Source organism: Sinocyclocheilus grahami, unplaced genomic scaffold, assembly GCF_001515645.1.
Source record: "Sinocyclocheilus grahami isolate Dianchi unplaced genomic scaffold, SAMN03320097.WGS_v1.1 scaffold90.1, whole genome shotgun sequence".
NCBI classification, from domain to species: domain Eukaryota; kingdom Metazoa; phylum Chordata; class Actinopteri; order Cypriniformes; family Cyprinidae; genus Sinocyclocheilus; species Sinocyclocheilus grahami.
This window is the reverse complement of record NW_015505269.1, coordinates 1,535,842-1,558,957: the sequence shown is the minus strand read 5'-3', so window position 1 is coordinate 1,558,957 and position 23,116 is coordinate 1,535,842. Positions and strand designations below refer to the sequence as shown.

Sequence of the window (23,116 nt, the reverse complement as noted above, 5' to 3'; positions counted from 1 at the left end):
TCCAGTTTATCTCTGAGAAAATGCTTTGAAATAATCTGTATTGTTTAAAGCACTATAGAAATAAAAGTGAACTTGACTTGAAAGGCCTTTTCTTGTGGCAAACGTCTGAGTGTGAAAAAAATGTGGAGTGGGGTCTTGATTATTTTTTATCAGTTTTTAGTTGTATACTGAGATGTGGGCATTGTGCTCAAAATTGAATGCAAGCTTACAATCAACTGTAAGAAAGGTTCGGTTTAAGAAAATGAAATGATTGGGGCATACATCAACAGAGGAAAGTCTGTCATTTTCACCAGAAGGTCAAGTTATGACAGTTATGAACTTAATTCAGTCAAGTTATTTTGACTTGTATAAGTTAAGCTAGGCTTACTTAATTCAGTTAAGTTAATCCTATACAAAGTCCTTGAGTAGAGATAACATGTTTCCAATGTGTGAAAACCATGATTGAATCACGTTCGGAGAACTACTTACTTGGAAGCAACCCGGAAGTACTTCTGAATAAAGTAGAAAGCCACAGCAAGGGGCACCAGTGCAATTAGGAAGGCAGGGGTGACGAAAGCAATGACCCCAATCGCTGAGAGACAGAGTAGAGTGGAGCGAGTGAGAGACTCTAGTGTCGGAGGAATGTGCTGTGGAGAAAGAATGAAAAAGACGCACATTAGCACGCATACGCCACATTCTTCATCTCATTAATATGATAATGTTGACTACCACAGCACTGAGGTCACATGTTTGTGTGGAAAACCAAGGCTGCTCATCTCAGTGGGCTTAAAATGAAAGAGACGTACTTGACACTTGAATCGAACAGATCTCTTTCTGTCTGTCTTTCTCTCACCTGATCGATGATGTTGGTGTCCGCTGAGAAACGGTTCAGGATTTGTCCAAGCGGGGTGACATCAAAGAATCTAACGATGATATAAAAGGACGTTTTATATGATGTTACTGTCAATATCAGTCGATGACAGTAGGGTTCATAATGTGTAAGTACCTGATGGGAGCGTGAATGATCTTGTTGAGGAGGTTGTGATGGAGGTTTGTAGCTGCAGCCACTCCTAGAAACTCCACTGTTAAGGAAGTGATGAGACAAAGTGCTATCCCTGCTCCACACAGGATAATAAACACTGGCACATAGGAGCGATGCTGTAAAACACCCAAAAAGCTCAATTTCAGTATAACTATAATGTATAATATGAAAGACAACATTTGAAAGAGGAAACAGCAGTGACGTGTCACCTGAGCGATCTGTGTGTCATCATTCTGTGTGTAATTGGTTGCATTGAGAAACGGATCGGCGAGACTTTGGTTATGCGGGTTTGAGGACGTCCAAGCTGCGAGCCAATAGTCGATGGCCACCATAACCGAGTGCTTGGCCAGCTTGGATGACACCATCAGGAAGACCATGAGGAAGCCACCTGAGGAAAGGTAACGGCAGCACATCTTCCATTGGATCTTAGAACGTCGGCTGGTGGTGGTGGACATGTTGTCATCGTCATCCTCTTCCACCTCCTCCTCTGTGGATTAGAAAAAAAGGTGTCCAAGATGTTTTTACAAGTAATAAAAAGGAAATGCTGTTCTGAAATGCAGATGAACTACTACCTTCATCCTCATCGTCAATCTGGTTCTTCGCCTCTCTGGAATAGAACGCTCTCCTCAAAGTCTTCCTCTCCAGAGTGGTCTGACTCTCCATTTCAGTCTCCTAAAACAAAGAGTTAAAAACAGTTTTACATATGCTGCTTCAAATCTGTTTAGTGTTAATTTTTGACAATCTTTGTTTTAAGGCTGAAATACATTACACAACTTTTGCACCGATTTGCAGTTTGAACAAGTCAATGATAGTTGCCAAAATTCATAGCCAGTCTGTGGATTTTGGGCTGCTTGAGTTGACATATGATGGGCACAGATACTTGTTTAGCATCAGACTATGATTCTATCTAGTCAAATGATACAAAACGTGTTTTTATTATTTGTCATGCATCTCCTTGCAACAAGGCACATGTTTCTGCATGAGTTTGCAGTGTTCAGAATGACTTGAAATTCTGGTAGTATGTGATCCCCAGTCATTTAGTGTAAGATGTCCATTTTGTTCTCTGTAACCATTCACAAAGTCGGTAAGTGTATGATGCATAGTGTTTTAAAAACTGTATAAATTAGTTGTTTTTTAAAGCAGAAGGACCTTTTCAAGCTCCTGGTCTTGTCTGTTCATCAGGGTCTTCCAGTGCTCATAGAGTTCCACATCATGCGTCTGGATGTCCTTTAAGGTCCCCTCTCTCAGGACTGAACCGTCCTTCATGGCTATTATCTACCACACAGAGAAAGTAAGACAAAGTCTAAAGTCATTTGTTTTTTATTATTTTCAAGTAATTTATCTTTTTTTTTAAAAATAAAAACATCCTCTTTTTCAGAGTTTTACGAAGAACCAGCCTCAAAATGGTAAAGATCTTCAGTCAGCAAAGAAACCCCAGTAGTTACCCAGTCAGCATGGATGAGGTACTGCAGCTTATGAGTGACCAAGACCAATGTCCGTTTGTCATCCTGAAGGAACTTCAGTATCCCCTCCTGCATCAGATGATCACTGAGGTGGATGTCCAGAGCAGAGAACGGGTCATCCTAAAGGTAAGAAACCCCAAAACTAGGTTGACTCTACTTCAATATCTACTTATCATCAAAAGTACTTAAACTTTAAAAAGAAAGAAAGAAACTTAAACTTCAATCAAGTCAAACTGATCAAGACTTATCTAGACATTTAGGAACCTGTGTTAAATTAGCTTTGCTTAATGTTTGCTTCATTACACTCTTAAAAATAAAGGTTCCAAAATGGGATTTTCACAGAGATGCCATAAAAGATCAATTTTGGCTTCCCCAAAGAACCTTTCAGTGGTTCTTAAAAGAACCATTTTTTCTTAGGGTAAAGGCCCGTTCACACCAAGGACGATAACTATAAAGATAACGATAAACTAAGTTATAGTTCTAAAAATCATCCTCGATATTAAAGAATAGCAGAGTCCACACCACAACTATAACAATAAAGGCACTGAGAAACAATATCGTTGGAATCACTTTCAGAACGATTTTTTCTAGCTGATGAATGATACAAACATTGACATCCAATCAGAATCATTCCTGCTATAATGACCTCGAGAATTTAAAGCGGCAGATGTGCATGCGCCTAGAATAAACAGATGATATTGTTTCGATATCTGGTGTGGACGCTAATATCGTTATCTTTATAGTTTTCATTATAGTTATCGTTCTTGGTGTGAACGGGGCTTAAAGAACATCTAAATGATTATCTTTTTAACTATAAAGAACCTTTTCAAACATTTTTTTTGTGCAATGGATGTTAAAGGTTCTTCATGGAACCATAGATGCCAATAAAGAACCTTTATTTTTAAAGGGGTCCTATTATGCTCTTTTACAAAGTCTTGATTTTGTTTTGGGGGTGTACTAGAACAGGCTCTCATACTAGGTTGTTTGAAAAACACATTCTTTTTCACATATTTTACATTATTACAAAACCTCTCTCCCCAGTCTGGCATGAACGGCTCGAATAGTTCCTGTATCAAATGAAGGCCCGCCTTCTGAAACACGAAATGTGCTGTGATTGGTTAGCTGGGCCAGTGTGTGCTGTGATTGGCAGCACTCGGCACCTAGTCGGGAAATGCCACGCCCCTTACCATAGCCGCCTGTGAGTTTCAGTGTAAATATTGCATCAAAATCAAATCAATTTGAGCGCAATTTAAACCCGGATGATTGTAACCACTCTAAGTTCGTCTGCCTTGGGAAAGCTAGCGTGTCTCCAACATAGTGATAACACTCGTTGCCTTCTCTAGTGCGGCTCAATCAGGTCTCGTCCCATTCGTCGATCTTTGTGATATCACATATCCCGGAAAATATGCGTTGCAGTCCAAACAAGTCATTCGTTGTGGTTTTTGAAATGTGATTTCTGTTAAAAAAATATCTCCTTTTGAGGTGGACTTTGAGCTTTGTAACTTTAGAGATCTTTTTATGCTCAAACAGCAACATTACAGACTAACTAAAGTTGAAAAATTGAAAAAGCATAATAGGACCCCTTTAAGAGTGTAAATACAAAAGAAATTACCCTTTCAATTCAGAAAACTGTTCAAATGCAGAGAGTAAGTATTTCAATAGAAATGCACTGTAAATGTGCTTAAATCACTTCTCGACTGACCCGAAAAGACACCAAAACAACCCCGTTGACTTTCTAGGATGTGAGACGTAACGTCAATCCAAGGAATGGAATGAGGTGAATTCATGATCCTATCCAGAAGGGTGTGTAGTTATGTACAGTAATCCAATAACAGCCCTTACAGATCATTGTGTTTTCTGCTATCCCTACCACAATGTACCCTGTGCTATCATGTGTCAGTTCAGAAATCTCCTCTGGGAAGACCTCAAATTAATCAAATTAAAACTGTGGTCATTCATAATACTGGTATATCACTTCTAGAGGGTGGAGGTAAGAAACTATCATGAAGTTATCTGTGTTGGAAAAGTTGGTTCCTAGTTCCTACCAGGAAAACAATGTTGGTGTTTTGATATAGAGCTCTGGCCACACAGATCCGTTGTCGCTGACCACCACTGAGGTTAATACCCTGCAGGATTACAACACACAAACATCAATTAAACACTTTTGATTCTGACGACGTAATGTCAAAGTCATGGTAGTCTCAATAACGCTCTTTATTTGATTAGTATCACAGCAGCTGAGGTCAGAGAGCTGGTCTCAAGCCCAGACACAGTGCACAGTCCTGTCTTACCCGTTCTCCGATTTCAGTCTGGTCTCCAAAAGGAAGGAGGTCGATATCTGGTTGAAGCGAGCAGGCATCAATCACCGCTTTGTATCTGTCCGACAGATTCAGAGTTCAAAAACATAAGAATGTTTCCTTAAAAAACATAAGGATAAGAATCTTGAACATGAGCTCTCGAGGGAGCGAAAATCAACAATGTCATGACCTGGAGTTTCCACAGCGAGTTTTATTATAGTTGAGATCTAGCTTTGAACACTGATTTTGATTGGTTGCTAAAAAGTGAGCATTCAGTTAACAGAATGCTAAAAAAGTTATGCAACATTAAAACTTTGCAGAAAGGTTAAGAGAATGTAAGCTGAACGTTGTGTCATGCACAGCCTAAAAAATATGTTCTATTTAAAAACAAAAACAACATTACCTCATATGAGCTAAGTGGCATCATTTCAAGTTATTATTTTGATTAAAGAAACAATGTCAATTTTTTTTAAAGAAAAAATGTGCACAATGCAGGAACATGCTTTAAAAAACTGAATAATGTCAGGTTTGATATTATGTTGACTTTATGATGAACAAATTCAAGTTACAACATAAAATTAATATAATGGCTCTGAAGTACTATGTTTCCGTGTATGTTTCTGAGTAAAAAGAGATATTTGATGAGAAATAAATTAAGAATAGGATTTTATTTCATCCATTTTATTCAAAACATAACATTAGAACATAATTGCAGAAAGTTTAAGGAAATGACTGACGCAAACAAGAAAAACTAATATCCCACACAGCCTAAATGATGTAATTTCAACAAAATTCCAAGTTATTATTTTTATTATTGATTACGAGGACAATTTTTGGGGTGAATATGCATACAGTAAATATGCATTAAAGGGATAGTTCACCACAAAATGTAATCAGCATTGTTTACGTTCAGCATGCGCACGTTTTCTCCTGAATGTAAACAACGCTGATTACGTTGATTACGTTCTGGGGAAAGCACGCACATGCGTCATGGTACTCTCCAAAATGAGGAAGACGGTAACTTGGGTTATTTTTGTTTTCTTTGTGCACAAAAAGTATTCTCGTAGCTTCGCAAAATTTAAGTTGAGCCCCCGATGTCACATGGTCTGTTTTACCGATGTCCTTGCTACGTTTCCGGGACTGGGAACATTGCAGTTGCGTTGCTGTCTATGCAGGATCAGAGAGCTCTCAGATTTAATCAAAAATACCTTAATTTGTGTTCTGAAGATGAACGAAGGTCTTACATGTTTGGAACGACCTTAGGGTGAGTAATTAATGACAGAATGTTCATTTTTGGGTGAACCCTTTAAGGAATTATGCCTTAAAGTAAATCGGGTCAATTTTGACTTGTCGACAGATGACGGAAATGGCATATACAGTAATTGTGACAAATTAAATGGATAAACAAAGATGTTCTAAAATAATAGCATTTTCTAAAGTGAAGTTGGAGATCTTTTTAACCTCACCTCTGTTTATTGAAAGGACTTCCAAACGTGATGTTTTCCTCTACAGTGGCGTTCAGCAGCCATGACTTCTGCGCTGCATAGGCCACAGAGTACCTGTTTTTACTGAGCCATGACAGGATGAGAAACAGAGAAAGAAGGAAACAACTGATAACCTGGAAATGTGGAAAAACACACTCAGCTTGCCATCACAGCAAACACTAATGGTTCTGATATGAAATGAAGGGAAGAAAAATCTTGTTAATGATTAGATTAAAACTACAGATTAAAGAAATGCAGGGAGCCCTTCACTGTGAGAGCTGATGTGTGTGTTTACGACATTTTCTCCTGCCCTTTCATGAAAGTAAGTCATTTCTAGGTTAAATTCTGCAAAAAATTTAACTCTTGCAATGATGGCCCAATCAATGGCACGAGTTCCCAAAGCTGTTTGGTAACATAATTTTTTTTAAATTACACTCAGCAACCACTAGAAGCGCTGAAATCGCGGTTACACTTTACTTGAAGGGGTTTGCATAAGACTGACATGACACCTTCATAATCATGACATGACACCTACATAATCATGACATGACACATGTCATGAATATGAAGGGTTTTTATGCATGTTTATGACAACTGTCATTAAGTGTCATTCGCTCAGTTATGTAATTTTTAATGCAAAGATGACATTGTTTGAGATGTCTTTGTTATGGGCTATGGTTGGGGTAGGGGTAGGGTTAGATCAAATAATGTCATATTTGCATTAAAAATGACATAACTGAGCGAATGACACTTAATGACAGTTGTCATAAACATGCATTTAATATAATGGCTCTGAAGTACTATGTTTCCGTGTATGTTTCTGAGTAAAAAGAGATATTTGATGAGAAATAAATTAAGAATAGGATTTTATTTCATCCATTTTATTCAAAACATAACATTAGAACATAATTGCAGAAAGTTTAAGGAAATGACTGACGCAAACAAGAAAAACTAATATCCCACACAGCCTAAATGATGTAATTTCAACAAAATTCCAAGTTATTATTTTTATTATTGATTACGAGGACAATTTTTGGGGTGAATATGCATACAGTAAATATGCATTAAAGGGATAGTTCACCACAAAATGTAATCAGCATTGTTTACGTTCAGCATGCGCACGTTTTCTCCTGAATGTAAACAACGCTGATTACGTTGATTACGTTCTGGGGAAAGCACGCACATGCGTCATGGTACTCTCCAAAATGAGGAAGACGGTAACTTGGGTTATTTTTGTTTTCTTTGTGCACAAAAAGTATTCTCGTAGCTTCGCAAAATTTAAGTTGAGCCCCCGATGTCACATGGTCTGTTTTACCGATGTCCTTGCTACGTTTCCGGGACTGGGAACATTGCAGTTGCGTTGCTGTCTATGCAGGATCAGAGAGCTCTCAGATTTAATCAAAAATACCTTAATTTGTGTTCTGAAGATGAACGAAGGTCTTACATGTTTGGAACGACCTTAGGGTGAGTAATTAATGACAGAATGTTCATTTTTGGGTGAACCCTTTAAGGAATTATGCCTTAAAGTAAATCGGGTCAATTTTGACTTGTCGACAGATGACGGAAATGGCATATACAGTAATTGTGACAAATTAAATGGATAAACAAAGATGTTCTAAAATAATAGCATTTTCTAAAGTGAAGTTGGAGATCTTTTTAACCTCACCTCTGTTTATTGAAAGGACTTCCAAACGTGATGTTTTCCTCTACAGTGGCGTTCAGCAGCCATGACTTCTGCGCTGCATAGGCCACAGAGTACCTGTTTTTACTGAGCCATGACAGGATGAGAAACAGAGAAAGAAGGAAACAACTGATAACCTGGAAATGTGGAAAAACACACTCAGCTTGCCATCACAGCAAACACTAATGGTTCTGATATGAAATGAAGGGAAGAAAAATCTTGTTAATGATTAGATTAAAACTACAGATTAAAGAAATGCAGGGAGCCCTTCACTGTGAGAGCTGATGTGTGTGTTTACGACATTTTCTCCTGCCCTTTCATGAAAGTAAGTCATTTCTAGGTTAAATTCTGCAAAAAATTTAACTCTTGCAATGATGGCCCAATCAATGGCACGAGTTCCCAAAGCTGTTTGGTAACATAATTTTTTTTAAATTACACTCAGCAACCACTAGAAGCGCTGAAATCGCGGTTACACTTTACTTGAAGGGGTTTGCATAAGACTGACATGACACCTTCATAATCATGACATGACACCTACATAATCATGACATGACACATGTCATGAATATGAAGGGTTTTTATGCATGTTTATGACAACTGTCATTAAGTGTCATTCGCTCAGTTATGTAATTTTTAATGCAAAGATGACATTGTTTGAGATGTCTTTGTTATGGGCTATGGTTGGGGTAGGGGTAGGGTTAGATCAAATAATGTCATATTTGCATTAAAAATGACATAACTGAGCGAATGACACTTAATGACAGTTGTCATAAACATGCATAAAACCTCCTTCATGATTATGAAGGTGTCATGTCAGTCTTATGCACACCCCTTCAAGTAAAGTGTTACCGAAATCTCGCACAGATTTAATTGCTACAAAACCAAAAATCAATCTCTTGATATTGAGAATGGCCTTCTCTTGTTAGACAAAACAGATCTGTCTTGCTTTCCATTGAAGGGGTCTGGCTGTAACTAAACCAAATATTGTTCGAAATCAATATCCGTACAAGAAAACCCCAGTGTGTCCAAGAGAGGTGAAGACTCCCGGCATTTTCACACACTTTGCACTGCACATCTCACATAAACAAACAAAAACACCCATTATATTGAAGCCACATAAATGTAAAGGGATAAATGTATTGGTAAATGAATGCATGTGGGGGTGATGGCACATCTGCTGAAAGGGTTCGCAAACGTGTACCTCCGTTCTTCATGAGACAGGCCTGTATCTTGCCCGCTGCAAGTCAGGTACATTAGAAGACGTTATCGGCCAGAACAGCACAGTAATATCTCTAAACGCTTCTAGTTAGCTGACAGAAAGTGAATAACCTTGCTGGAATCATAATAGGCAATCTAAATTTAAACTTGACTAGCTAAAATCCATTTTTGGCCATTCGCTACAAGTTACAAAATGTCCACAGTGTTGGTTTATAGAGGTCACTGTGTGGCTGTGTAGCATATGTAAGCATGTGAAGACCCCCGGTGAAATACCTTATGCTCCCATCGAAGAGTATCTCATAATCAGGCAGCCTGATTGAGCACACCATTCGGGACGAGGACACAGAGAAACACACAACCACACACACACACACACACGTGACCAGAGTTAGTGAGTGCTTCAGGATGCGTGCTGTTCTGTAAGAACACTGGCATACTCTCCTTGTGAGGTGAAGAGTGATCATTTGAGATATAACTGTGCTCCAGATACTGGTTTAGTAATGTATAAGCATTATATTTTAGCTGGAGAGTAATGTCACTGTCATTAGAGAACTTGAAACTGGAAAACGCAGACCAACATTCATTGCACTGTTCGCAAAGACAGTACTGCCAGAACTGAGACTGAATTTGTATAAAAACATAATTTAATTAAATATTACAAATGGTCTAAAATTAGTTTTCCTCATTAATTACAATTACAGTTGCCCCGCAAAGTATTTGGACAGTCAGTGGTTTCGGTCAACACAATGAAAGTCAATGGGGACCAAAGCTACACTGGGCCGCTTTCATTCTATGTACAACATTTTTTTAAATGCAATGAAAAAGTTTGATATGGGATTTAATTTAAAACAATTTTCGCTTAGAAACTGCTAATAAATTTCACAAATAATTAGAAAAAAAGTGAAATTTTAAAGTAGAAAGAGTTTAAAGTTCTCTTTAAGGCACATTTAAAAATGTATGAATGCAATTGCATTAGATAATAAAGTATTAAAGTAAACCAGCACAAACACATTTCAAATATTTTGAGGACAAAACAAGGGCAACAAACTTAAGTATTTAAACAAGATATTTCCTCTGGTATTTCTGCTGTAATCATGACAACGCCTATTGTTTTCAAATTTGTTATTAACAGAAACCAAGAGTGTTTACATATTATATTAAATTAATAAACCAAAGGTCCAAGATTCTGATTCTGTATTTTCTGTATGTATTTTCTGTCAATAGTAAAATAGTTTTCACAATAGATTTAAGTTTACATTCTGATATTTTTGTATTTGTGTTTTAGCATTTTAATAAAAAAAATTTATGCAATTAACATTTTTAAATGTGACTTAAGAAAATACTGTTTTGGAGCCACTGTATATACATTTTTAAGGACTTAGACTTTCTATAATCAATGAATTATAGAAACCATGTAGATCTGCTTGGCTTTGCTTCCAAATGCTAATCAGAGACCATCTCCAGCAGGGAGATGGAGAGATTCACAGAAAGAAAAGCATTTCCCTTGTGTGCTGATAACACAGACGACAGAATGACATGTGGGAGAAAAGGACAGTAGAAATCAGAGAGCAATGTAAAGAGTAATGAATGGAGTACGACACACACATATACACACGCACACACACAAGGAGTAAGACGGCCCTCACACACATCTGTGTATGCACACAGTGGTACATACATCATAATAATAGCGGATGCATTGGACAGTGGGCTATTTATGTGCATGTGTGTTTGTACAGATGAAGACTTTGATTAGCATCTGATGGATCTGGCATGCAGATGTACTCTCCTGTTTTCTGCTAAATTAATGCAAACATTCAACTGCTTTAGGGGGCAAGAGACAACAGGGGGGAGTTTTGGTCCATTTGAGTTTTAATACAAATCACTACAAGCTCCATAAATGTTCATAAACATCACAATAATTTTGACAGTAACGATGCAAATGTGTAAATTCTCACTTGCTCCAGTAGACTTTCCCACTGATTGTCTGCATCTCCCCCAGCATGGCCAATAACAGGGATGATTTCCCACAACCCACCTGGCCCACAATCATGGTCAGCTGACCTGAAGAGGGAAACAAGGTGAAGGTTAATCAGTTTTATTTATGAACAGGTTTTGCCCCTACGGACAGGTTTTATTGATGTTCAATGTCAGCGGTAGATTGCCCATCTGTTTAGTTGGCAACAGCTAGTTAGTGCTCAGCTCACTAATTTAATGAGGCTGTCAAACCACTAAACCAGAACAGTAAACCTGAGCCAACACAATAACTATTATGAATTCATATTTTCAGCCTTTTGATTTATTTTTATTAGATTTTTTTTCTTTTTAACAACAACTTGCTGATAAAAATTAACCATTTATATTACATTACATTACAGATATATGATGATCCCTTTCATGTATTGTAGATGAACAAGAAAGTGATAATATATCTATATTTAATAATATATAACTATAATTAATATAACTCTATTAAACTTTAAGTATGACAGATAAAAAATAAATAAATAAAAAGGACTCTTGGTATCTAAGCTTATTTATTTATTGTAAACAAACAAACTAGAATCCTTGGTATATATAGTTATTTATTTTAGTTACAGATTATTTATAATAAATAATTCATTAAATAAATACATAAATAAATAAACAATTAACAAGGACTCTTGGTATCTAAGAGTATTTATGTATTAATTTACGATATTTATATATTATTTATTATAATTAAATAAATAGCAAGCTGTCTTCTAAGTATTTATTATATATTATAGAAACATTATTATTATATAATACTTATTATTATAAATAATAATAATACATTATTTATAATTTATAATAAATAAAATAATAACAAAGACTATTGTGTTTAAGAGTATTTATGTATGTATGTGTGTGTGTGTGTATTTAGTTATTATATTTATTTATTGTTTATTATAAATAAATAACAAGTACTCTTGATATCTAAGAGTATTTATTTATTATATTTAATAATTTATATTAATTTATAATAAATATTTAAAAATAAGAAGTCATTGATTGTCTGAGAGAAAATTAGTAGTAAGCAGTGTGTACCTGTAGGGATTCGGATGTTGATGTCCGTCAGCGTCGACAAGTTGCTTCCCCATGTGAAGAAGCCATCATTCACCTGAATGACCCATTCACCAATACAAACAAAAACCACAGGGTTTAGAATGATGGAAACAAACCAGCACAGAGCAGAATGCACATGATATGATCTTTTCATCTTTGCTCGTACAAGCTGCTTCTGTCACGCTTGCATATTCCGGATGCGTTCTGAGTTCTATTTTCTAGATGTTTATTTACAATAATGATAATACTCCCATCCATCAGAGCAGTACAGTAGGCCAGAACAGAGTACTGGGAAAAGGGAGAACGCTGAACAATCAAAAACATCTGTGAGAACAAGAGAGCAGGGAGAGAGAGGGTAAAATGGGAGTAATGGTTGAGAATGACTGAAGTGAAGGAGTGTAAATGTCAGAGTAGATTAGGCCATATTCATAACAAAGTGAGCGGATGTCACTGTGGGAGAGTCCATGAGGACGTGTGTGTTTATGTGTTCAGCCACTAAACTCATTAGATGATAGACTTTTGTTTTCCAGAACCAGTTGCATATATAATATAATATAATATGCAATATATGCATCAGAACAACTTTTTAGACTTTTAGTTGTTATAACAGACACCATGCATAAACATCAACATTTATTTTATTTTATTTTGTTTTAAGTGCAGTTACTAAGGTGAGGTTAGTGAACACTATAAGAATTCTTTTTCAGTCCATTCTCTGTCCATTCATTGTTTGGTCCCACTTTATATTAGGTGGCCTTAACTACTATGTACTTAGATAAAAAAAAATATGTACAATGTACTTGCTGTGTTCAAATTGTATTGCAAAACACTTTTGCTGCTATTGAGGTGGGATACGGGTAAGGTTAGGGACAGGGTTGGAGGTATGGGTAGGTTTAAAGGTGGGTTAGGTGTAAGGGATGGGTCAACAGTGTAATTATAAATGTACAGAAATTAATCACAGATGTAATTACATGCAGGTATTTTAAAGATAGAAGTACAATGTAAAAACATGTATGTACACAATAAGTACACTGTACCAAATGATTAATTTAAATGTAAGTACATAGTAGTTAAGGCCACTTAATATAAAGTGGGACCCTTTTTTTAAGTTACAGAAAGAATCATTAATGGAATGATTGAGGAATGTGAATCATTAAGCCGAATCAGAATCATTGTACATTATTTACGATTCCCACCCCTAGTCTAGAGGGATGGCGAAGGAAGTGGACCCTCGGGGGACCGAGATACAGAGGCGAAACCAAAAAAATAAACACATAAATTAATGTCCTTCTGATTTTTAGTCCCAGTTTTTCTTCTCATGAGAATCCCAAACTGCACTCGGAGGGAAGCTGAACCCAAATCACCATGTCTGAGAAACTATCACAAACCATGGTGAGTTTTAAAAAAGCTAAGAAAGGAATGAACATGCTCAAAAAAAAAGAAGAAAAAAAACCATCTGTGTGTGTTAAGAAATAGGCTTCGAACACTTCTTCCAGCACAGTAGGATTAAAACAACCTATTAACCGTGACTTAAAGGTTATTGGCATCTGGATGAGAACATGCAGATCCTGAGTTGTCTTAATGAACTTTAGCACATGCTCTGTGAGCGAGAAATGCCTGAGAATCAGTGTCTCTGCTGAGGATAGTGACGTCTGACCTGTACGGCGACATCTTCGGTCTCTGTGGGCCGCAGCTGCCTGCGCATGGGCTGCTCGTAGTTATCCATACGATAACGGCCCTTCCTGTTGATAGCCTTCGTCTAAAATGATAAAGACAAACGGAGAGATTAAGAGACAATTAAAAGAAATTATTCATCTAAAAATGCTGTTTTTGATCATCCTTTTAGGAGTCCAGATCACTACAAACTGTCACTGTATGGAAAAGATTCTTCCAATATTTGTGACATGCCATATCATTTTGAATCAAAAAGGGCAGTTTGAGGATAAACATGATTAAAAGCAAAGACAGTTTTTTTTATGTTTTATCTTTAATAAAACAAGGTATCAACTTTGAAATGGTAAATTTTATTATAATATTCATACAATAAATGTAATTAATGCTTTAATATGGTGTGACAGATTACCAGAAAATGTATCACTATAATAAAGCATATATGTAAATATGAAAATATATTGTTAAATACGTAAATATGTTGTTAAATATATGCACTGTGATATAAATAATTAATTAAATAATAATTATATATTGATATTATTTTTATATTTAATATATGTATAATATTTAATCATTTAATATGTGAAATTTATATAGCTATAATAAAAATCACTAAAATTGTAAATATATGCACTGAAATGTAAATAATTAATAATAAATTATTACATTTTTATATTTTCTTTTTATAATATTTAATATTTGTATAATATTTCAAACTTATATTGCTATAGTAAAGCATATTTCTAAAATTGCAAATATATCGTTAAATATATGCACTGTAATATAAATTAATATAATACATTTTTAATTAATATATTTTCTTTTTTAGAGTATTTAATAATACTTGTACTTAACCTATTATTTATGTCTTACATGTAAACTTGGATAATTCTCCTAATTCTGTCCAGGAATCTTTTCCAATTTCTTCACAAATAATATTTTTATCAATTTAAATTATTATATAATGAGGATGGGTTGGAGTAGAAACGTAATAAATAAATAATAAGAAAGCATAAAACTCAAAATGTGTTTTCTATGTCAAAACGACTCAAAAAGATGAAGCATCTCACATTTCTACTTATGTGTTCCAGTGAAAAACAACAGCACATGGGTTTTAAAAAACATAATGACAGAATTTTGGATCAGCAAACACCACATGACACTCAAAAGCTGCTGTCAGGTCCTAAAACAAGGAAGATGAGTTCCCGCTTGCATCTAACCAAGCGATTTTCCCAGCTTAACACTATTTCCTCTCCTGGAACCCCCTTCTTCCTGTCACAGTATACATTTCCATCCTTAACCTCACTTTCTCGTTCCCTCCCTTTCCTCACCCTTTGCTCCAGCTCTGCTCCTCTCTGGGGATGCGTAGTTTTAGTCCTGTCATATATTTGTCCCTCTGTCAGAGAACAGCTGAGGGCCCCCTGCTCTGACCAGAGAGAGGAGCTTCTCTTTAACACGTTTATGAGATCTCCGCGATGCTGGCTCAGGAATGACCAGCTCCCGTTTCTGCCCCCTAAATGTGGGATAGTTGTCTCTTGAGACATGACCGTGTGGAGTCTTATGTTTGCTGTTATTGGAGGTCATGTAGAGTGTTATGACGTCAAGTTTATCTCAGTTAGAATCCCTGAGACACTTCACAGACACAAATACAAGAGTTTTGAAAATATTTAATGCCGCAACTGACTTAAAATATGTAATTAAATGTCAAAAATGTTATTAAATTGTCTGGCTTGTTGAGGATAATTTTACTATTACCTTTTTTGATTTTACCACGGCAGAAAATAAAATGTGTGGAAAGAATTCCCACAAAAAAAGTTAGCAACCTGCTAAAAAACACTAAAAACCCTTCTACAGTTTCGCATGGGCATTCAGCCCTCATATTTTCCTCAAAAAATTTAAAAATTTGTAAATTAAATTAATAGCCACTATTAGTGTTTTTTTTTGTTTAGTTTTTTTTAACTGAATTTCCAGTGAGAAAATATATAAACTTTAATTTGTTAATAATATTAATTTGTTTCTCTTGTTCAGTTACAGGGCAAGAAAAGTCCCAGTTAATCAACATATAATATTTCTCCCCTAAAACTGATCCAAGAACATTCCATCCATTTTTAAACTTAATAAAAAGCTGCTCTGATGCCAAATATATTATGGAATGCTTTTAAAAAAAAAACTAAAGAATATAAAAATTTGATTATCACATGGCATCCCAACTAGTTTCGGTGTCCAACATCACCCAAATTGACTATATCAGCAACAGTTCCTCTAAAAGCAGCTCTGCTGAACGTTAAAGCTTGGAATAGTATTGAGAAATGTCTTAAGGTGCAGTCACATAGCGAAATTTTGTGGGCATAATAGGTCCATTGTCAATATTGTAGCAATAAAGCAAGTTGCTTTCAAACCAAGCAGCTTTTTGTTGGTCAACACAGCGAATTTGCGTAACCAACTTGAGCCTGTTGTAAAATCTGTGTGGAAACCTTTCACCCTCACGCGAAATTCCCAATTTTGTCGATTCCTGTTGAAATGACTGGATTTCGCCCACGAAAATTCACCAAGCGACTGTAACTGTGACCACACATTTAAGGTGCAAATTCGTGTGTGAGGACTCACATCCCCATGGTATTTGAATTTCTTGCCGATCTCTAGAGACATGTACATTTCTCCGTTTCTCCAGCTGTCATCTCCAATCTCATCACTTTGCAGGAACTCGCTGAGCTTCTGTACACTGCAGACATCAACCAGATGATCAGATCCTTCCAGGAAAGGCAATTTTATGAAGTAATGTTGGATCTGATTACTTGTTTGGTTAAGCGACATACCTGACAAGGGCCTTGACGGCAAACCTGACCACCGTGGATAACAGGAAGAGTGGAGTGACCAGGATGTGGAATAGAGCCAAAGAGGCAAACGCCTTGGCTGGACTGAGCCTGACCTCTTCAATATAGGCATGTGTGACAAAGGTCTACAAGAACAAGAAGAGTACTATGGTCTACATGGTGGATAAAATACAAGTAATTAAAACTCTCATGATGCATCTCTTACCGCCAATACTGCAGCAATGGGGATGGCGGCATTCATAAATACTGTGGAGATAAAAAAAGAGCCAGCAGTTATTTTCAAAAAGATGCGAAAACATAACAAACTATTAGCTATTAGAACTAAACATCCCTCATTTCGAAAGTTTAACAAATGAGAATGTATTGAGGGCGGAGCAATTGTAAGGGGAGGGGTTTATGTATGTGGGTGGGGCATATGATGGAAGGACTCTCATACTGGACATTGATGTGTAGAGGGCAAAAGTCTTGAGACTGGTGAGCTCTTTTCCTCTGGTTTCTTCTACACGGTCACAGAAGATGTTCTCCCATGCATAGAGCTTCAGCAGCTTTATTCCTTTAAGGATCTCTGTAGTCTTTTTAAGACGGTCTGTTGAGTAGTCCTGAGAAAATATTTAGAAGTCACAAACATGAACTTGGTGGTGTTGACAGCATGCACATGCACAAAGGTGTAAGTAAAGCTCACCAGCGTGCTCTTCTGTGTGTCTGCCAACTTGGTAGCGATGAGGTACTGAACCGGGGCCAGCAGCAAAATGACGCCGGCCCCTATCAACGCGCTGTCACCCAACAAATAATACAGCAGGATCACTCCCATAATGATCTATGAACAGAAATAAGTTATGTTTTGCTTAGGGACACAACTGATTTAGTGCTTTCACAAATGCAGGAGTGTTTTGCTATGATATACCTGAACTGGCATGGCCCACAGGTTGGGGCATAAGAAGAGAAACCACATGAGCTGATTGGTTTCTATGGCAACGAGATTGTTGATCTGGCCGAGGGTCATCTCTCCCATGGACATGTTTGAAGTGGAGAGACGCAGAATTTTATTGTAGATCATTGCCTAAAGGATGAAAACCAACACATGAATAGCAAAAAAAAACTTTTTAGGTCTTGTATACAGCAGAAAAGAAGACTAGACTAAACTAGAATACAGTGCAATATGACATATCAGATAACAGAACAGACTGAATAGAATATATAGTCATCACTGTTATTGTGGTAATATTTATATAACATTATAATATTTCCCAATATTTTGAAGTAATTTTAATATAAATAGATAAATAACGAATTATTTTTATATTTCTTTTAAAATTTAGTTTTAGTAATTTTGTCATTTTTATTACTTTTTGTTTTAATTAAATATTTCTATTTAGCTTTATTTAATGTTAGTTTTAGTAATTTTAGTTTAATGTTTTTCTGCTAATAGTTATACTCTTTTCCGCTTCATTTCAATTAACAAAAACATTTCATACTTTTAGTATCAGTTACAATAACAACACTGACAAAACAACAGAACCGAACAGAACAGAACAGAATATAATAGAATCGAATAGAATAGAAAAACCCCCCAGATAATAACAGAACACAGACCCAAACAGAACAAAGCATAAATGAATTGCACAGAATTGAACAGAACTAAGTAGAAAGAATAAAACAGACCAAATAGAATGAGACAAAAGAGTAAAAAAAGAACAGGAGAAAGAATAGAATAGAATAGGACAAAACAGATAATAACAGAACAGACCCAAATAGAATAGATTAACATAAAACACAATTGAAATTAAACATGCACATGCACATTCACAAAGGTGTAAGTAAAGCTCACCAGCGTGCTCTTCTGTGTGTCTGCCAACTTGGTAGCGATGAGGTACTGAACCGGGGCCAGCAGCAAAATGACGCCGGCCCCTATCAACGCGCTGTCACCCAACAAATAATACAGCAGGATCACTCCCATAATGATCTATGAACAGAAATAAGTTATGTTTTGCTTAGGGACACAACTGATTTAGTGCTTTCACAAATGCAGGAGTGTTTTGCTATGATATACCTGAACTGGCATGGCCCACAGGTTGGGGCATAAGAAGAGAAACCACATGAGCTGATTGGTTTCTATGGCAACGAGATTGTTGATCTGGCCGAGGGTCATCTCTCCCATGGACATGTTTGAAGTGGAGAGACGCAGAATTTTATTGTAGATCATTGCCTAAAGGATGAAAACCAACACATGAATAGCAAAAAAAAACTTTTTAGGTCTTGTATACAGCAGAAAAGAAGACTAGACTAAACTAGAATACAGTGCAATATGACATATCAGATAACAGAACAGACTGAATAGAATATATAGTCATCACTGTTATTGTGGTAATATTTATATAACATTATAATATTTCCCAATATTTTGAAGTAATTTTAATATAAATAGATAAATAACAAATTATTTTTATATTTCTTTTAAAATTTAGTTTTAGTAATTTTGTCATTTTTATTACTTTTTGTTTTAATTAAATATTTCTATTTAGCTTTATTTAATGTTAGTTTTAGTAATTTTAGTTTAATGTTTTTCTGCTAATAGTTATACTCTTTTCCGCTTCATTTCAATTAACAAAAACATTTCATACTTTTAGTATCAGTTACAATAACAACACTGACAAAACAACAGAACCGAACAGAACAGAACAGAATATAATAGAATCGAATAGAATAGAAAAACCCCCCAGATAATAACAGAACACAGACCCAAACAGAACAAAGCATAAATGAATTGCACAGAATTGAACAGAACTAAGTAGAAAGAATAAAACAGACCAAATAGAATGAGACAAAAGAGTAAAAAAAGAACAGGAGAAAGAATAGAATAGAATAGAATAGGACAAAACAGATAATAACAGAACAGACCCAAATAGAATAGATTAACATAAAACACAATTGAAATTAACAATAGAATAGAATTCAACAGAACAGAATAGAAATAATAAAATTCTGAATATGGGACAAAGTAGAGTAGACAAGAATAATGGGACAAAGTACAGTAGTATAGAATCAAACAGGACAAAGCAGAATAGAATAGAATATAGGACAAAGCAGATAATAACAGAACAGACCAAAATAAAGTAAATTAACATAATTAGAAGCATAATTGAAATTAACAATAGAATAGAATAGAATAAATGGAATATAATTCAATAGAACAGAGTAGAAAAAATAAAACAGAATATGGAACAAAGTAGAGTAGAAAAGAATAAAGGGACAAAGTACAGTAGTATAGAATCAAACAGGACAAATCAGAATGGAATAGAATAGAACAGAATAGAATAGGATTGGTAAAGCAGATAATAACAGAAAAATAATTTAAATGAACAATAGAATAGAATCAATAGAATAGAATTCAATAGAACAGAGTAGAAATAATAAAACAGACAGAATATGGGACAAAGTAGAGTAGAAAAGAATAATGGAACAAAGTACAGTAGTATAGAATAAAACAGGACAAAGCAGAATAGAATAGAGACTTCACTTTCCTACTAAGGTAAGAATTTATCTAATATAATATTTTGTGTTGTACAATTCAACTTGAAGTGTGTAGTGCAGACTGTTAAAATATAAATTTGTCTAATAATTCTCTTCATGTTTGACTTCCAGTAAACTCTCTGAAACTTACAAGCAGCGCCCCGCGCAGGTTAATGCCGGTTTCTATTGTGACGTAGTAGGAGGCCTGCAGGAATGTTCGCTGCAGCACGAGTGCCAGGAACAGCAGAACCGCCAGAACAGACGTATTCTGCAGCAGCTCAGTGGAAGACATGAAGAACACCCCGAAAGTCATGTTCGCTGTCTGACAGGACATAAACAGAGTATGAACACACATAAAAACACTTCGGCATTTCAGCCCTCACTGAGGTCATCCACAAGCATACACACACTCTAAAATAAAAAGAAGGAGTCACTTAAACAGAGTGTTGCTGGCAGCAATGTGTGTGTGAGAGGGAGTGCGATTTGAGTGGGGAATTTTCCATGTCACACAGATATGTATGTCTGTTCTGGCTTAATTTTGTCACACACATTTATACAGTGACATCAAAATGTATTTGGATTGATTTTAATTATAATACATTATAAAATAAATAACACACACACTGCCGTTCAAAAGTTTGGGATTGCTTTTAGCTTTTAGTTTTTTCTTATGCTTAACAGGGCAGTATTTATTTGATTAAAAATACAGTAAAATACTGTAATATTGTGAAATATAATTACAGTTTCAAATAAATGTTTTCTATTTTAATATATTTTATGTAATTTACTCCGGCGATGATGAAGCTGAATTTTCAGCAGCTGTTACTCCAGTCTCCAGTCCTGCAAGTTCACAATAAAATTTACTGTCATTTTTGATCAGTTTAATGCATCCTCGCTAAATAAGTATTATTATTATTATTATTATTTTTTAAGTAATACATATTGTTCAAAATGAAAACAAAAGGTATTTGCTAACACTTGGTTGCAGACGTGCTCATAGACACTATGACAAGATAAATGCAATAACATCATTCATTCAATCAGCTAAGTTTTTATCACATCCTGAGTTTTCCACACTGAATCCATCCTTATCTAAACCTCATGAGAGTGTTTTTTCAAGCACACATGACATCATGGTCCTCTGAGCAGGGAAAACACACTGTGTGAAATCTAATAAATGCTGTCATCTCAAGGCGATGACATATGGTCCTCTCATTAATAGCACTGACGCCTCTGTGACATCACACAGGAAGTGATAAATAGCAAGGCAAAACAGCAGATATCAGACAGTAGATCGTTCTCTACAATATACTGTCACGTTGCACCAAGGAAAAATAAATATAGTGTAATTAGTAGTATAACCAGCAGACCAATATCTGCAGCAAATCATTTAATTGACAGCTATTTGATCAACATCCAAAATTATTTAACAAGGCGCATTATGAATGGGTTCCAAAGTAAATGAGATAATATCAAAGTGCTGTGAGACAGTGACTGGATTGTGATATATTTCCATTACATAAGTTGTGTAGTTTCCTTTATCCCTCCATTTCCGTTTTACCATCTCTCTGGTATGTGTTTGGGATTGCCAGTTGTTTGTATCCTTGAATTGTCCTATTCAATTGAACGAATAAGCAAAATCATGCCTGATTATTCCAAAGATTATTTTCTTAATTAGTATTTCTGTCTTGTTTTCCAGTACAAATATCTAAACATTCATAAATCAAGATGCATATACAGTACTTGAAGGCAAAATGACTTAACATATTGATTTTTTCTTTTTTTCTTTCTTAAAACAGCACAAAATATTAAGCAAAAACGCACTTTTTTAAAAAGCAAGACTTGGGGCCAGATTTACTAACAGCTTGCGCCAGTGCAAATCGTCTTTTGGCGTTAAAATAGTACTGTCAGGATTTACTAAAGACGCGCAGTGAAGAATCAGTGCTGAAAAGGCATGGACACAGTTATTTTTTGCCTGACCTTATTGAATATGCAGTTGTAGGAGTTTTCCTTTCAGACACAAAATGTATGGGAGGAGAGTATTCAAATTAATCACGCAACGTGATTTACTAACATTTGCGCTTGTCAAATTTCTGGTATTTGCGCCATTATTTAACGGCCAAAAAAGCACGTCTTAAAAGCAGGTGGTAATTTGCGCTGCTCTTGGTAGATTGCGCTGGTCATTATGGAAATGATCTGGCTGCGTCTGTGTTCTTTAATGTGCATATTGTTAGTAAGTCACTCGCAGAATTTTCCCCTCCCATCTGTGCTTTTATGGAATTGCCCTCTAACACTAATTTGCCCTGTTTAGAAAATGTGGCCCTTGATATCTTCTGTCATTTTGCTTCTCAAGTAAATGCATCTTGATATGTATCTTAGAATAATTACATATTCTTACTGGAAAACTAGAATTCTACTGAGTAAGAAAATTATTTTTTGCAATGTTTTCTATTCTCACAATACCATGAATAGTGTCTGTAACCATACTGACAAGACTATCAAAGATAGCGACACACACAAGACCATAGACCATATTCAACACTCTAAAATCAGATGAAACACACACCTTGTTTGTCCTGTCAATCTCTGTTGAATTATGCAGGTGTTCCACAATCCCAGAGATGCAGAGTGGCCCGGCAAAGCCCAGCAAGTCCGCCATGTACCGGAAAGTGCTGCTGAGGAGTATTGGCCCTCCAAATGCCCGGTACATGGACTTCCAGATGGATGGGGATTTCTCTGGGTCCTCTGTTTTCTGCTGTCAGAATTATACAAGCAAAGAGACACTGGTCAACTGACACTTCTCATTATTACAATGTTATCAAATATGAAAATGTTGTTCCTTTATAT

At 35.8% G+C, this 23,116-nt stretch overlaps 1 protein-coding gene across 1 annotated transcript in view; it reads right to left on the bottom strand.

Annotated features, from left to right (window-relative positions):
- The window catches only part of abcc9 (ATP-binding cassette, sub-family C (CFTR/MRP), member 9), a 42,997-nt gene that overhangs the window by 13,285 nt on the left and 6,596 nt on the right, over positions 1 to 23,116 (bottom strand). The window contains exons 8-29 of the mRNA XM_016274821.1: positions 22,836 to 23,024; positions 20,421 to 20,591; positions 18,810 to 18,965; positions 18,588 to 18,722; positions 17,196 to 17,358; positions 16,965 to 17,005; positions 16,742 to 16,884; positions 16,533 to 16,647; positions 13,909 to 14,010; positions 12,234 to 12,306; positions 11,123 to 11,228; positions 9,438 to 9,476; positions 7,932 to 8,033; positions 4,776 to 4,860; positions 4,530 to 4,610; positions 2,467 to 2,604; positions 2,171 to 2,296; positions 1,594 to 1,693; positions 1,231 to 1,508; positions 986 to 1,137; positions 833 to 902; positions 469 to 626 (exon numbers count right to left, since the gene is read on the bottom strand). Coding sequence (XP_016130307.1) covers positions 469 to 626; positions 833 to 902; positions 986 to 1,137; positions 1,231 to 1,508; positions 1,594 to 1,693; positions 2,171 to 2,296; positions 2,467 to 2,604; positions 4,530 to 4,610; positions 4,776 to 4,860; positions 7,932 to 8,033; positions 9,438 to 9,476; positions 11,123 to 11,228; positions 12,234 to 12,306; positions 13,909 to 14,010; positions 16,533 to 16,647; positions 16,742 to 16,884; positions 16,965 to 17,005; positions 17,196 to 17,358; positions 18,588 to 18,722; positions 18,810 to 18,965; positions 20,421 to 20,591; positions 22,836 to 23,024 — 2,723 coding nt within the window. The remainder of the gene's footprint in view (positions 1 to 468; positions 627 to 832; positions 903 to 985; positions 1,138 to 1,230; positions 1,509 to 1,593; positions 1,694 to 2,170; positions 2,297 to 2,466; positions 2,605 to 4,529; positions 4,611 to 4,775; positions 4,861 to 7,931; positions 8,034 to 9,437; positions 9,477 to 11,122; positions 11,229 to 12,233; positions 12,307 to 13,908; positions 14,011 to 16,532; positions 16,648 to 16,741; positions 16,885 to 16,964; positions 17,006 to 17,195; positions 17,359 to 18,587; positions 18,723 to 18,809; positions 18,966 to 20,420; positions 20,592 to 22,835; positions 23,025 to 23,116) is intronic.